The sequence below is a fragment of the Tachyglossus aculeatus genome, chromosome 11 (genome assembly GCF_015852505.1).
Source record: "Tachyglossus aculeatus isolate mTacAcu1 chromosome 11, mTacAcu1.pri, whole genome shotgun sequence".
In the NCBI taxonomy this organism is placed as follows: domain Eukaryota; kingdom Metazoa; phylum Chordata; class Mammalia; order Monotremata; family Tachyglossidae; genus Tachyglossus; species Tachyglossus aculeatus.
This window is the reverse complement of record NC_052076.1, coordinates 45,438,615-45,451,770: the sequence shown is the minus strand read 5'-3', so window position 1 is coordinate 45,451,770 and position 13,156 is coordinate 45,438,615. Positions and strand designations below refer to the sequence as shown.

Sequence of the window (13,156 nt, the reverse complement as noted above, 5' to 3'; positions counted from 1 at the left end):
TGAGAAGGGGGATAACGTGCTAAACTCTAGTCTTGATTTAAATTTAGAAAAATTATATTTATCAAGTTGACCATTCTAGTTTGTATTTACAAAGCCTCATTCTTTCCTGTTTCCAATTCTTCAAAGACAAAGTAAAGAAATCTTAATTTGTCTTTCCTTTTCCCCAGAAACTAGATGAGTAATCCGCTTCCCACTTGCCACCAGAGTTTTTGACAAAATCAAGGTGGATGAAATCTTTGCCCTCCATCTTATTATTAGATTATTATTATTATTATTATTATTATTATTAGAGTCATCCTTCAGTTTAAAGGCAGTGTTACTGATGGTGGCACAATTATGTTCCAGACAGAACCTCTTGCATATTTTATCTATAAAAATATAAGAGTGACAACTATGGTGAATACAAAGCACTTACTATGTGCTAAGCCCTGAAGTAGGTTCAAGGGTGTGAGTAGGGAAATTTTTCTGGTTTCTCACCATTCGGGGAAAGCACTTGCTCGGGGCACTGCCAGTATGACACGCACTTGAATTGTTTTTGCAGAAGTGGGGATGAATCACACTGAACCATCCATACTCTCTCACACAGTTACCTAGGGTGCAGCAACATACATAGCTGACAGTTGGGGGCTTTTTTTGTTTGTTTGTGTGTTTTTAATGGTATGTGTTAAGTACTTACTTTGTGCCAGGCACTGTACTAAGCACTGAGGTAGCTACAAACTAATCAGGTTGGACAAAGCCCATGTCCCACATGGGGCTCACCCATTTTGGAAGGTACCACTGAATATGACACTTGAATTGCATTTGTAAGGGTGGGGAAACCTTTTTTCACTTCCTTGCGGTAGCCAGGGGAAAAGCAAAAACAACATAGCAACAAAATATTGTACTAGAAAACAGCAGTAGCATCAGAGCCCAGCATATGAAGGCAAGGGGGATTATTTCAGGGGACAAGGCTGCAAAGAGTGTTCTCATCCCCCTTATCGGAAAGCGTGCAGTAGAATGGTGACACTTATGGACATTGAAGGAGTGAGGTAGAAGGAAAAAAAAAACCTAAAAAGAGAAAAGCTTACACTCCACAGCACACCAGTTCGGAAGCCAGGAGCAGGGAAACCCTTTTTCCCCAACAACCCCTTTTTCTGTGTCAGGGCACAGGAAGATGACACAAAATAATAAATGGCTTATCCCACTTAATGGCCCTCCTGTTGCCCTCCTGTTGAGGGAGACTCTCTCTACTGATTTGCAAAATATTGCAGCTCAGAAATGAAACCTTGGGTGCAGAAGTGAACATAGTAATTGATAATAATAACTGCGGTATTTGTTAAGCGCTTATTCTATGCAATGTGCAAAGCCCTGAGATAGGTACAAAATAATCAGGTCAGACACAGTCCCAACTTGTTGTGGGCAGGGAATGTGTCTGTTTATTGTTGTAGTGTTCTCTCCCAAGTGCTTTGCAGAGTGCTCAACACACATTAAGTGCTCAATAAATACAATTCAATGAATGAATGACTCACAGACTAAAGGAGGAGAATAGGTATTTCAACCCCATTTTACAGATGAGAAACTGGGCACAGAGAAGTGAAGTAACTCGCTCAAAGTCACAGAGCAGGCAAGTGACAGAGCCAAGATTAAATCCAGGTCCCCTGACTCCCACATTATATGCTTTCCATCAGGCCATTTCATTCATTCATTCAATCATATTTATTGAGCGCTTTCTGTGCGCAAAATTCTGAACTGAGCACTTGAAAGAGTATAATATAATAATAAACAGACACATTCCCTGCCCACAGCGAGCTATGCTGCATGAAACTTCATGCTTTTCTCCATGTCAGTCAGGAGTCATGGAGCACTTCCACTTCCCAGGGGAAGCTGAAGGAAGAAGAAAAAAAAGCAGAGCGGTGGCTTAACCTGCTTGCTGCCTTCCCACAGTCCGGTCCTGAGTCAGGTCTATTACTCCACTGCCAGAGACGCTATTCCCAAAGTGACAATGGCCACAGGACACTTCTCCGCAACGAGGAAGTGGAGGCCTTGGATCACTGTCCTGGAATTTAGCTCTGATCCTTAGAAGGTCAGAACCCTGTTCCTATATGAAACAAAAGCCCTGGTGGTTTTTGCCACAACAAAGTTAAATTAGGCTGATGCCGAGCCTAAAAGAGAAATGTCATTTCAGCTCCGCCAGCATCTTCAGCGGCATGTCAAGAAAACAACCTGGAGAGCCATTTTCCCCCGCTTCAGGAGTGCTCAGTGCTATAGAAGCTGGGCACCATGAGACAACAATGGGATGTGCGACATGCAAGCCTCCATTTAAGCTATCTTGAGATGGTGATAAAGGTCGATTGGTTTCACTTTTCCCCTTTGGGGGAGCGTCAAGTTACCCGTTTATTCATTCATATCTTCTCTCATGTGCTAACATCTGATATCTTTAGTAGTGTGGAACACTACAAAGAATATCTTGGGGCGATAAGCTGTAATGAAGAAAAATCTTCAAAAAATAGTTGGGAGTATAATGCTTTTGCCAAATTAAAATGAAGAAAAAAACCACCTAATTGTTCAAATGCTTAAAATGTTATAAATCTAATTTGGAAATTCAATGCAGATATCTGGTCAGAAAATCAAACGGGAAAAGAATTGGCAGCCGTACCTCAAAAAAGTGATTATTACCAGCTTCTGAGAGACTCAAATATAACTATCAGTTTGGAAACACTGTACATAAATTTCACCAAATAAATGTATTCACAGATTCAGGGACCTTTTTATTTTGTATGAAGCCAACACAGTTCTACAATCTCTCCACACAGTGTAAGCACTCAGTAAAAGATGAGAACAATGACAGTGACTTCTTTTTATTAGCATATCCCAACCACTTGTTTTAGAACGGTGCTTGGCACATAGTAAGCGCTTAACAAATACCATCAGCAGCAGCACCAAGCACCGGGGTAAATACAAGATAATCTAGGGTAGATACAAGATAAAGAAGCAGCATAAACCTACCGGAAAGAGTACAGGACTTGGGTTCTTAAATCATCATCATCATCATCAATCGTATTTATTGAGCGTTTACTATGTGCAGAGCACTGTACTAAGCGCTTGGGAAGTACAAATTGGCAACATATAAGGACAGTCCCTACCCAACAGTGGGCTCACAGTCTAAAAGGGGGAGACAGAGAACAAAACCAAACATACTAACAAAATATAATAAATAGAATAGATATGTACAAATAAATTAAATAAATAAATAAATAAATAGAGTAAAAAAAAATATGTACAAATCCCGCCTCCACAACCTGCCAGCTGTGCAACCTTGGGGAAAATCATTTAGCTTCTCTGCACCTCACTTTCATCAGCTGTAAAATGGGGCTCAAAGGGATGGTGTTGGACTTAATTACCTTGCACCTATCCCCACGCTTTGTACAGTGCTTGGCACAGAGTAAGCACTTAAATACCACAATTATTAATTATTAGGTCAGGCACAGTCCATGTCGCGCATCGGGCGCACATCAAAGGGTGAAAGAGAACAGGTGTTTAATCCTCATTTTACAGAAGAGAAAACACTGCGGCACAGTGAATTTACTTGATTTACCCAATGTCACAGAGCAGGTAAGTGCTGGTGCTAGGATTAGAACCCAGGTTGCTTGGCTCCCAGGTTTATGCTCTTTCCACTGGGTCATGCTGTTCTGTTCACCATGTATGATGATCCAGATAAAGGTATCTGGCTTAATTACCTAAGGATAATAAAAACAATAATAATAATAATAATGGCATTTATTTAGCGCTTACTACGTACAAAGCACTGTTCCAAGCGCTGGGGAGGTTACAAGGTGATCAGGTTGTCCCGGGGGGGCTCACAGTCTTCATCCCCATTTTACAGATGAGGTAACTGAGGCCCAGAGAAGTTAAGTGACTTGCCCAAAGTCACACAGCTGACAATTGGCGGAGTCGGGATCACTTTATGGTTTGGGTGCTTTACCTTTCTGCTTACCAACTCTCATTAGGAGAGTTCTCTTTTTAGGCAGATGATATTTCGTTTAGTTTCCTTGTTTGAAAAAGACAGCACTCCCTGCCTAACCCATTCTTGCCCACTTTTATTAGTAAAGCTATCACACTGAAATTCATAAGAAAGCAAAGGTCTTTCTCAACGTATGTACTTAAAAAGCACCGCTGTGGTCCTTAGTCTCATAATTTTGCAATCATTTTGCCAATACTGGAGCTAATCTTGAAAATATGGAACATGTTTCATATTAATACAGTTTAATACATTGAGCACGCTACACTTAAAGCAAGGACAGGATATACAGGCCATTAAAATACATCTTTAGTTAGGGAATAATCATATTTGGGTCAGTTCATCAAAAACAAAATAAATAATTCTATTGAATTCCACAGGTAGCTAAAATGAGATTTGGGTATTTTAGCAAAGTTACATGTGGCATGTTACTTGGGTAGAGGAAATTCTAGTGTAATTTTCTGAAATATGACAGTTAATAAAATTAAATCAGAACTTACCTGCCCATCTTGTCCAACATGAACTTGATGTATTTGTAAGTTACCCTATTAAACAAAACAAAAATCAAGACAGAGCTCAAGAATGAACTAATAGCCCAACATTATTACAAAATTAACACGTTCCCATTCTGTTACTGAAAAATGGATTCATTTACTCAAGAAAACCTATTAATTTGAGAATTTTCAAGAATCTTCATTTTTGATTTTTTAAAAATCCAACAACTAAAACTACACGAGTTAAATGCATTTAATCATTCCAAACAAATGCTCTATGATGGATTTTGATACTTAAAATATATTTTCCATCAGAAACAGCCACTATGAGGAAGCTTTTATATTCCCAGAGTTTAAAAAGACTAAGGTCATAATTTGAAAAATTACCATCTTAAAATCTGCAGGATAGGATATACATCTTTGGTTGGATTGAAATGAAACGTTCTAAACACACTTAATTCTTGATATTACATGCAATCATTTCTGCTAACAGTAATTTATTCTTCTTCATTAACTTGACCCCAAATAGGAACGAAGAGTTCTATTATGAAAATTACTAAGATGCCTACTACAGACATTCTAAATGATAGAGGCTTTAAGCTAGGGATACCGAAAATGAAAAAAAAAAAACCCAACATATATTTGATTACTGAAAAATCACACAAGCACAAATAAAGGAAACTACCAACCCCTAAAATCATGTTTCAATACAAACAATAAAACAGTAAAGGTTTTGTAAAGAATGTTGCCCCTTTTTTTTCTACATTCCATTCTAACTTCAACAGCATTTTCTTGAAAATGCATGCAATTTGTAATAGATTAGGATGGTTTCCATCTAGGTTTATCTAGGGTTTTACATATTTCCAGAATTTTGTTTACTCGCACACAAAGGCTCCAGAGCCGGCAAAGTAATTGTTTTCATAACCTCATTTTTAGATTGAAATGGATTATATCCTTTGAGGTTGTCTCAGTGTACTATTTCCTAATAGTGTCATGCTTTTGGACCACGTTTACATTGCTGGCCTTCTATATTGCCTTTGGAGTTTAATACAGCCAGAAGTGTTTGGGAAGTGTTTCCAAAAGGGCAATTTAGAAAGTACATTACATATACTGCTTAATTTGGTAAAATAGTTCCTCTTGAGAATCCCTCCCAGCTAGTTTTCAATCATTTAGAACTTTTCACAGTAAATGAAAACTGGTGACCCAAAATGTTTTTCGGCACCCAATGCCATAGGGTCAAGCACAAAGCTGGTAGTATCTCTGCTCCCTAAAAACGACTATACTCTTCCTTCCCTGGACGCCCATTAAAAAACACACCCGTTCTAAACCACATTTGGCTAATATAACACATACACGCTGTATAGCTGCCAAGAAAAAGCTAACGGAGAGTAAGACTACATTTGCTGACACAAAGATATAATTCTAGTAGATCGACTACAAGCATTCAATTCCTCTTCAACTTGACCTTCACCTTATCTTAGAAGCTGTAAGAGAACCGGCTCATTTAACTTGAAAGTCCCGACAGTAAGCTCATAAAATAAGAGCCTGTACTCTATTTTGGAATATCTGATGTTAAATATTTTGATAATGCAGGTGCAGTTTCCAATTCAGCTGTTGAAAAGTGTGATCCGCATAAAGAACATGAACAGAAAATGCCAAGACGTATCGCTTGGTGTGGGAGGAAAGGTTGCTGGGGATATTTCACGTGCCGACTCACCTCGCTGTCCTGTGTAATCTGAACTTGTTCTCCTTGTGGCACCTGGGCTATGTGAAGGTGTCCCTGTGGAATCCACAGCAAAAGAAAACACCAAGAAGCATCAGAAGAAAATCAAACCCAGAAGAAATGATCCGTTTTTTTGGAAGCGTTGTTTCCACGTGCTCGTAATTCCAAAATTGATGTGAAAATGCAAAACTAGGGAGGACATTTAAATCCTCAGAAGTATGTTTGCTTACATCATTACGTTATACTTGATTTAATTTTAAAATTGTCACCTTCATGTAGGAACTTTTATAGAAGCTTTGATCTGAAACTTGATTTAGATGTCGAGCTGTGAGACAAAATTCTGAAAATTGAAATCTTAAAAATGTTCCCTCATAAAAAGACTTCGAATGTAAATACCGTCAATTTTACACCGAATTATAATTCACATGAAATCAGATGTATACTACTGTGGGGGTAACAGGCTGGGGAGAGATACACTCCAGCTTTCTGTGAATGTGAAAAGAATCTGATCGGTGGAATTAACAAATGAGATGCAAAATTATCTTAATTCTCTGACGAAAAAGCAAACAAAAGATCGTCTGGGTGAAGGTAGTCCACTTCGCAAGGACTATTTTCTGGATTCTGTGAGCACATAAAGGAGCATGTGAATGTTCACACTGAAAATCTGCCACTGTGAAATACATATTTTTTCTTGATTTAGAGAACTGAAGCAGCAGGTACACAGAGAGAAAGCCATTGTCACAGAAGTTTAGGAGGAGCTAGTAAGTTTCTCTTGGCCCTCCTGCTTCTCCTTCTCTAAGACCCCTTAGGCCTGTTTTAATAGCAGCCTCTGTCTCCGCTACGGTTCTTCCTCAGTGTCCTGCAACGTTTTTTGCCTTTCTCATGCCCCCACCATTCATCTAAGATCAGTGGATTTAAAACTTTTCTGGGAAGCAAAACCAATCTATTCACCAAGCAAGGGCACTTATTGAGTGCTTACTGTGTACATAACCCTGTACTAAGGTTTTTGGAGAGCACAACAGAGTAGGTGTATACAATCCCTGCCCTCGAGGATCTTCCGATCCAGTGGGGGAGAAAGACATTATTATCAAGAACAAGTAGGGGAAGAAGGCAAGAGGGAGGGTATAATCAGCGGGTCAGCCACAAGAGAACAGCGCTTAGAACAGTGCTTTGCACATAGTAAGCACTTACTAAATGCCATTATTATTGAGAGACAAAATTGAGGCACAGGGGAGTAGGTTGGTGTTGATAATGATAATAATAATAATTGTGGTATTTGGTGAGCACCTAGTAAGCACTGTACTAAGCACTGGGGTACATATTGAAGGAGCAAAGTGTACAAGCTGGGTTATAGGAGAGAAATGAAGATCCGTAAAGGGAAGAGAGCTGATTGAGTGCCTTAAGCCTGATGCTCTGGAGTTTCTACTTGATCTGGAGGTCAGCAACCATTGGAGGATTTTGAGAAATGGGGAGACAAGTGGAGGGCAATTTTTTAGAAAAACAATCCTACCTCCTCCAGAAAGCTATCTCCACTTAGTTTTCTTCTCTGTTGACCATCTGCCACCTGGAATTTAGGTACCCAGAACCCCTCTCAGCATTTTCTTACATATCAATTGGCAAATTCACATATCCACATTTCCATTCTTTTTCACCTCATCCTATCTGCAAATTATTTTATGTCAGTCTCCCTGCTACATTGTAAACTTCTCCAGGTATTAAAACCCTTGCCCACCTTTATAGTTCAGCACACACAGACTGAGAGAAGCACTCTACTACTGTTTCTCTAGTTTGATTAAATCACATTGTTAGATTAAATTGATCTGTACGGGTTTTTGCTTTTGCTGTTTTCTTCTTCCCGTACTCTCCTGAGTGCTGAGTAAAGTGCTCTCACGCAGTAACCGCTCAATAAATATGATTGACTGATTCAATTGTTTCAGATCGATACTTATCATCACGGACCTATGCAAAAAGATTTAAATGAATAAGCCTCTTTATTCAGGAAAGGGAAATGTTTGGTGAATGTAATTTCCAACTAGAGATATATTATGTAGGCTGATGGCTTGCCATTTTGAATGCATGCGCAGCTAAAGAGATATTTTGAACAAACCCTATCAGGTCGGTATTCAATCATCTTAGCGTAGGCGGGGAAATCACACACCACCCAAAACTTGCCCTACTCTGCTCATTGTATTGGAAGATCCTGGTAAGGAAGGAGTACATACTACTTGGACTTGTCCATCTTCTCCAATTTGATGAATCTGGACTTGCTGAGCATTAGCCAGTGCATAGTGCAATGCCTGAGGCTGCGACGACTGGAGTTCATTAGAAGTTGAAACTGTGCCCTGGACACCCTCTGGAAAAAAATGTACAGAATCAGCATTTCAAATTTTGCCATTCTCAGCTCTCTGTGAAACCAGCAAATTTTATTCCGCTTCTTCCCTTACCCCAGTCCAATGCTCTTCCCTCCCAGGGCCCTTATAGATTATAGGTAATGTCCTAAGATACAACTGGGCCCAAGCACTATGGAGATAGCCAGTAGAATGTGACAAAACATTTCATTCATTCAGTTGTCTTTACTGAATTCTTACTGTGTGCAGAGCACTGTACTAAGCGTTTGGGAGAGTACAATGTAGCGATAAACAGACGTATTCCCGTTTCTGTCCAAACTGGTTACTGAAGGCATTCTAGTATTTTGGACTGGAGGCGTCCCAGTGTGCTATGCTGAAAAAACAAAATATGATTGGATGGACCGCATATCAATAAGCTCCCGGGGATCTTGTAAAACTAATGATTAGTTTGTGATGTTGTCCTGGCAGCCAAAAATGTTTCAAAAAATAGTTCCTTTAGTATCTTGTTATTGAAAATTTCATTGCCTATGCCTGAATGGGCACATTATAAGACCAAAACAGGGCTCGTACTATATAAAAAGTATATAACCAAGTAAGCAATGCCTAACAAGGTTTTATAACATCCAAAGCCATGTGTTGTTTTTTTGTGTGTGTTTGTGTGTGTGTGTGTGTGTGTGAGAGAGAGAGAGAGAGAGAGACAGAGAGAGAGACAGTGCTACCAATGCAAAAACACCATTTTGATCATTTGGTACACTCCTTCAAGACAGATCGATCATTCAACCCCATCTCATTTGTCGAGCAGCGACCATTTCCACTTGGAGGAATTCATTTCTGATAAGAGGACGCTAACACTCCTCTTGGCCAACAGACTTAACTGTAACAGCAGATGTGACGCGTATTGGAAAAAGCCCTTCGCACAGCTGACAGCAGTAAAGGGGACAACTGATGTGGCTCTAAGCCACGTTTGCCTCTTCTGGTAAATGCAACTAGGGTGGTCTAGGCAGTGCCCTGCTTCAGAGCATCACTACCGCCGTCTCTTCACCACCCCTTCCGCTGTAGAGTGTGCTAGTCCAGACGGAGGTTCTGACTACGATGCTGTACAGCCATGGAGGGGGGCAGCTAAGACTACCACCAGAGCGGTCTGTGCTTCCCCGGCCCCAGAAATCACTCCAGCTGTCACCAGGCTTTCCCTATACGGGCTCCCATCGGCTGACCCCCGGACGGTGCTGCCTCCCAGCGAGAATGCCGGATCTGGGTGCCCGACATCTCCACAGGATCATCAGTGATGTGGATTTGGGGTTGGGAGGTTAGACTCACAGCACTCTGGATCGTACGGCATACGCCGTTCCACGGAAACGCTGCTTGAGGAGAAACAGCGTGGCTCAGTGGAAAGAGCCCGGGCTTTGGAGTCGGAGGTCGTGTTCAAATCCCGGCCCCGCCGCTTGTCACCTGTGTGACTTTGGGCAAGTCACTTCTCCGGGCCTCAGTTCCCTCATGTGGAAAATGGGGATGAAGCCTGTGAGCCCCCCCATGGGACAACCTGATTACCTTGTAGCCCCCCAGTGCTTAGAACAGTGCTTTGCACATAGTAAGCGCTTAATAAATGCCATCATCATCATCATCATCATCACCCCCCCCAGGCTCTAATACCAAGTTCCAACCAGCTGCACTGGCTATTACATTAGGCTCCACTGTAAAACACGTTCATACCTCCCCCCCCACCTCTTTTTCCGAGTCACGTAATCAAAGGTGAGGTGTTCCCTCTTTTGGTGTGTTATAATAATAATAATAATAGTAATGATGGCATTTATTAAGCACTTACTATGTGCAAAGCACTGTTCTAAGCGCTGGGGAGGTTACAAGGTGATCAGGTTGTCCCGGGGGGGGGGGGGGGGGGGGGGGGGCTCACAGTCTTAATCCCCATTTTACAGATGACATAACTGAGGCACAGGGTAGTTAAGCGACTTGCCCAAAGTCACACAGCTGACAATTAGTGGAGCCAGGATTTGAACCCATGACCTCTGGCTCTTTCCACTGAGCCACGCTGCTTCTCTGTTATGATCGCTCAAATGTGGAGTTTTCCTTCTCTTTCTTGTGCTATATATGAAGGGAGGTTTTTCCCACTCTTTTGCTCTGATCCTTCGCTGGGATCTGGTTCTGGGAGAATGCCGTGGATAGCTGCTACTCCCGCTCCGGGGAACTAGTGCACTCAGGCTGTTTATCTGATCCAGGCTGAAGAGGTTCCATTACTGAGTAAAATCCTCTGGTAATTTGTTATACTTTTAACCCTAGAGTTGGCTTTCTCAAAAAAATTAGTCTGTGTTTGCAGAGCTGTACTCTGTTCTTACCTTCTGCTTTCTTTGGGATTAAACCTTTGTATTTGAGTGGTGATTGGAAGTGATTTTTGAAAGAAAGCATACCCCCAACTCCTCACAGGAGCTAATCTCAGAATTTCATTGGGCTCGATTAACATTTCAGATCTTTTGGATCTGGCTGATTCATTCATTTATTCGTATTTATTGAGGGCTTACTGTGTGCAGAGCACTGTACTAAGCACTTGGGAAAGTACAACACAACAATAAACAGTGGCATTCCCTGTCCACAACAAGTTTACAATCTAGAGGGAGAGTTCAAAGCTACGGGTTTGAAGTTTAGTCCACTTATTGGACCAGGGAGCAAAGGACGGTAATAAGAATAATAAGGAAAGTAATAATAATAATTGTGGTGTTTGTTAAGCACTTACTACGTGCCAAGCACTGTACTAAGCACTGGGGTAGATACAAGCAAATCAGGTTGGACACAGTCCCTGTCCCAGATGGGGCTCACAGTCTCAAACCCCATTTTACAGATGAGGTAACTGAGGCCCAGAAGTGAAGTGACTTGCCCAAGGTCACGTAGCCAAGAAGTGGCTGGGCACAGATAACTAAGACATAGTTGAATGGAGACAAAATCAGCCTCTTCTATTATCTTAGCAATACTGTAAGTCTGTTTCCTGCAATACAATCTCAAATACCCTTATGTAGCACTGCACTTCTAAAACAATGCAATATTAAAACTACAATAGAGAAATTTTCTGCCTGCGAATAACCTGTAAGTCCTACAGCACCATAGCAAAGTTTAAAACCTGTTTATAAGATACTGGGAGCTAGCAAATACACTGAAGATGTGAACATCTACCTTTGGATTCATAACGTAAAAGTCAAGGCTCAGGTGAATGGGAGAAAACATGCACGTGTACATTTTTCAAGAATCAAGTTTGCTCATAAGGTCTTTACTCTTTGGCTTCCTGTAACAGATACAGCTATTTCAAAAATACGAAAGAAAAAAGAAGATTCAGCAATATCTAATAACAGAACATCCTTTATGTACAATTCGTTTTTTCTCTCTAAATCTCTGACCAAGCAAATGTAATAATTATTCATTTTTAAACACCCTTGCTAAAAACCAAGCCAAACCATGACTACAGCACAGCTTGAAAGGAGAATATGTTAACAGTTATAAATCAGCATAATGTAAACTAGTTGGCTTCTCATTTACATCCTGATGTAAAATTCTGGGCAATGATAGGCCTAAGAAACCGAACAGCTGAGCTCTTATTTTTAAATTTTCCATCTCCTTATTTGGGAGGGGGAAAGGAGGTTCAATTTGACAATCAACAAGGCTTTACAGGTAGCATGCTACTTTCATGGTCATCTCTGGCCATTCTATATAGGATACAACATGTCTAAGACTGAACTCCTTGTCTTCCCTCCCAAACCCTGCCCCTCCCTGACTTTCCCATCACTGTTGACGCACTACCATCCTTCCCGTCTCACAGGCCCACAACCTTGGTGTCATCCTCGACTCCGCCTTCACCCCTCATATCCAAGCTGTCACCAAAACCTGCCGGTCTCACCTCCGCAACATCGCCAAGATCCGCCCTTTCCTCTCCATCCAAACCGCTACCCTGCTCGTTCAAGCTCTCATCCTATCCCATCTGGATTACTGTTATCAGCCTCCTCTCCGATCTCCCATCCTCCTGTCTCTCCCCACTTCAATACATACTTCACGCTGCTGCCCAGATTGTCTTTGTGCAGAAATGCTCTGGGCATGTTACTCCCCTCCTCAAAAATCTCCAGTGGCTACCAATCAACCTGCACATCAGGCAGAAACTCCTCACCCTCGCCTTCAAGGCTGTCCATCACCTCTCCCCCTCCTACCTCGCCTCCCTTCTCTCCTTCTCCAGCCCAGCCCGCACCCTCCGCTCCTCTGCCGCTCACCTCCTCACCGTGCCTCGTTCTCGCCTGTCCCGCCGTCGACCCCCGGCCCACGTCATCCCCCTGGCCTGGAATGCCCTCCCTCCCAACATCCGCCAAGCCAGCTCTCTTCCTCCCTTCAAGGCCCTACTGAGAGCTCACCTCCTCCAGGAGGCCTTCCCAGACTGAGCCCCCTCCTTCCTCTCCTCCTCCTCCCCCTCTCCATCACCCCCGCCTTATCTCCTTCCCTTCCCCACAGCACCTGTATATATGTATATATGTTTGTACATATTTATTACTCCATTTATTTATTTATTTTACTTGTACATATTCTATTTTATTTTGTTAATATGTTTGGT

At 41.7% G+C, this 13,156-nt stretch overlaps 1 protein-coding gene across 2 annotated transcripts in view; it reads right to left on the bottom strand.

Moving 5' to 3' along the window:
• The window catches only part of LOC119934946 (BTG3 associated nuclear protein), a 238,101-nt gene that overhangs the window by 84,444 nt on the left and 140,501 nt on the right, over positions 1 to 13,156 (bottom strand). The window contains exons 9-11 of one of the 2 annotated variants that reach the window (XM_038754526.1): positions 8,437 to 8,567; positions 6,209 to 6,280; positions 4,498 to 4,542 (exon numbers count right to left, since the gene is read on the bottom strand). In XM_038754526.1, coding sequence (XP_038610454.1) covers positions 4,498 to 4,542; positions 6,209 to 6,280; positions 8,437 to 8,567 — 248 coding nt within the window. The remainder of the gene's footprint in view (positions 1 to 4,497; positions 4,543 to 6,208; positions 6,281 to 8,436; positions 8,568 to 13,156) is intronic. The other variant, XM_038754527.1, reaches the window with a different exon arrangement.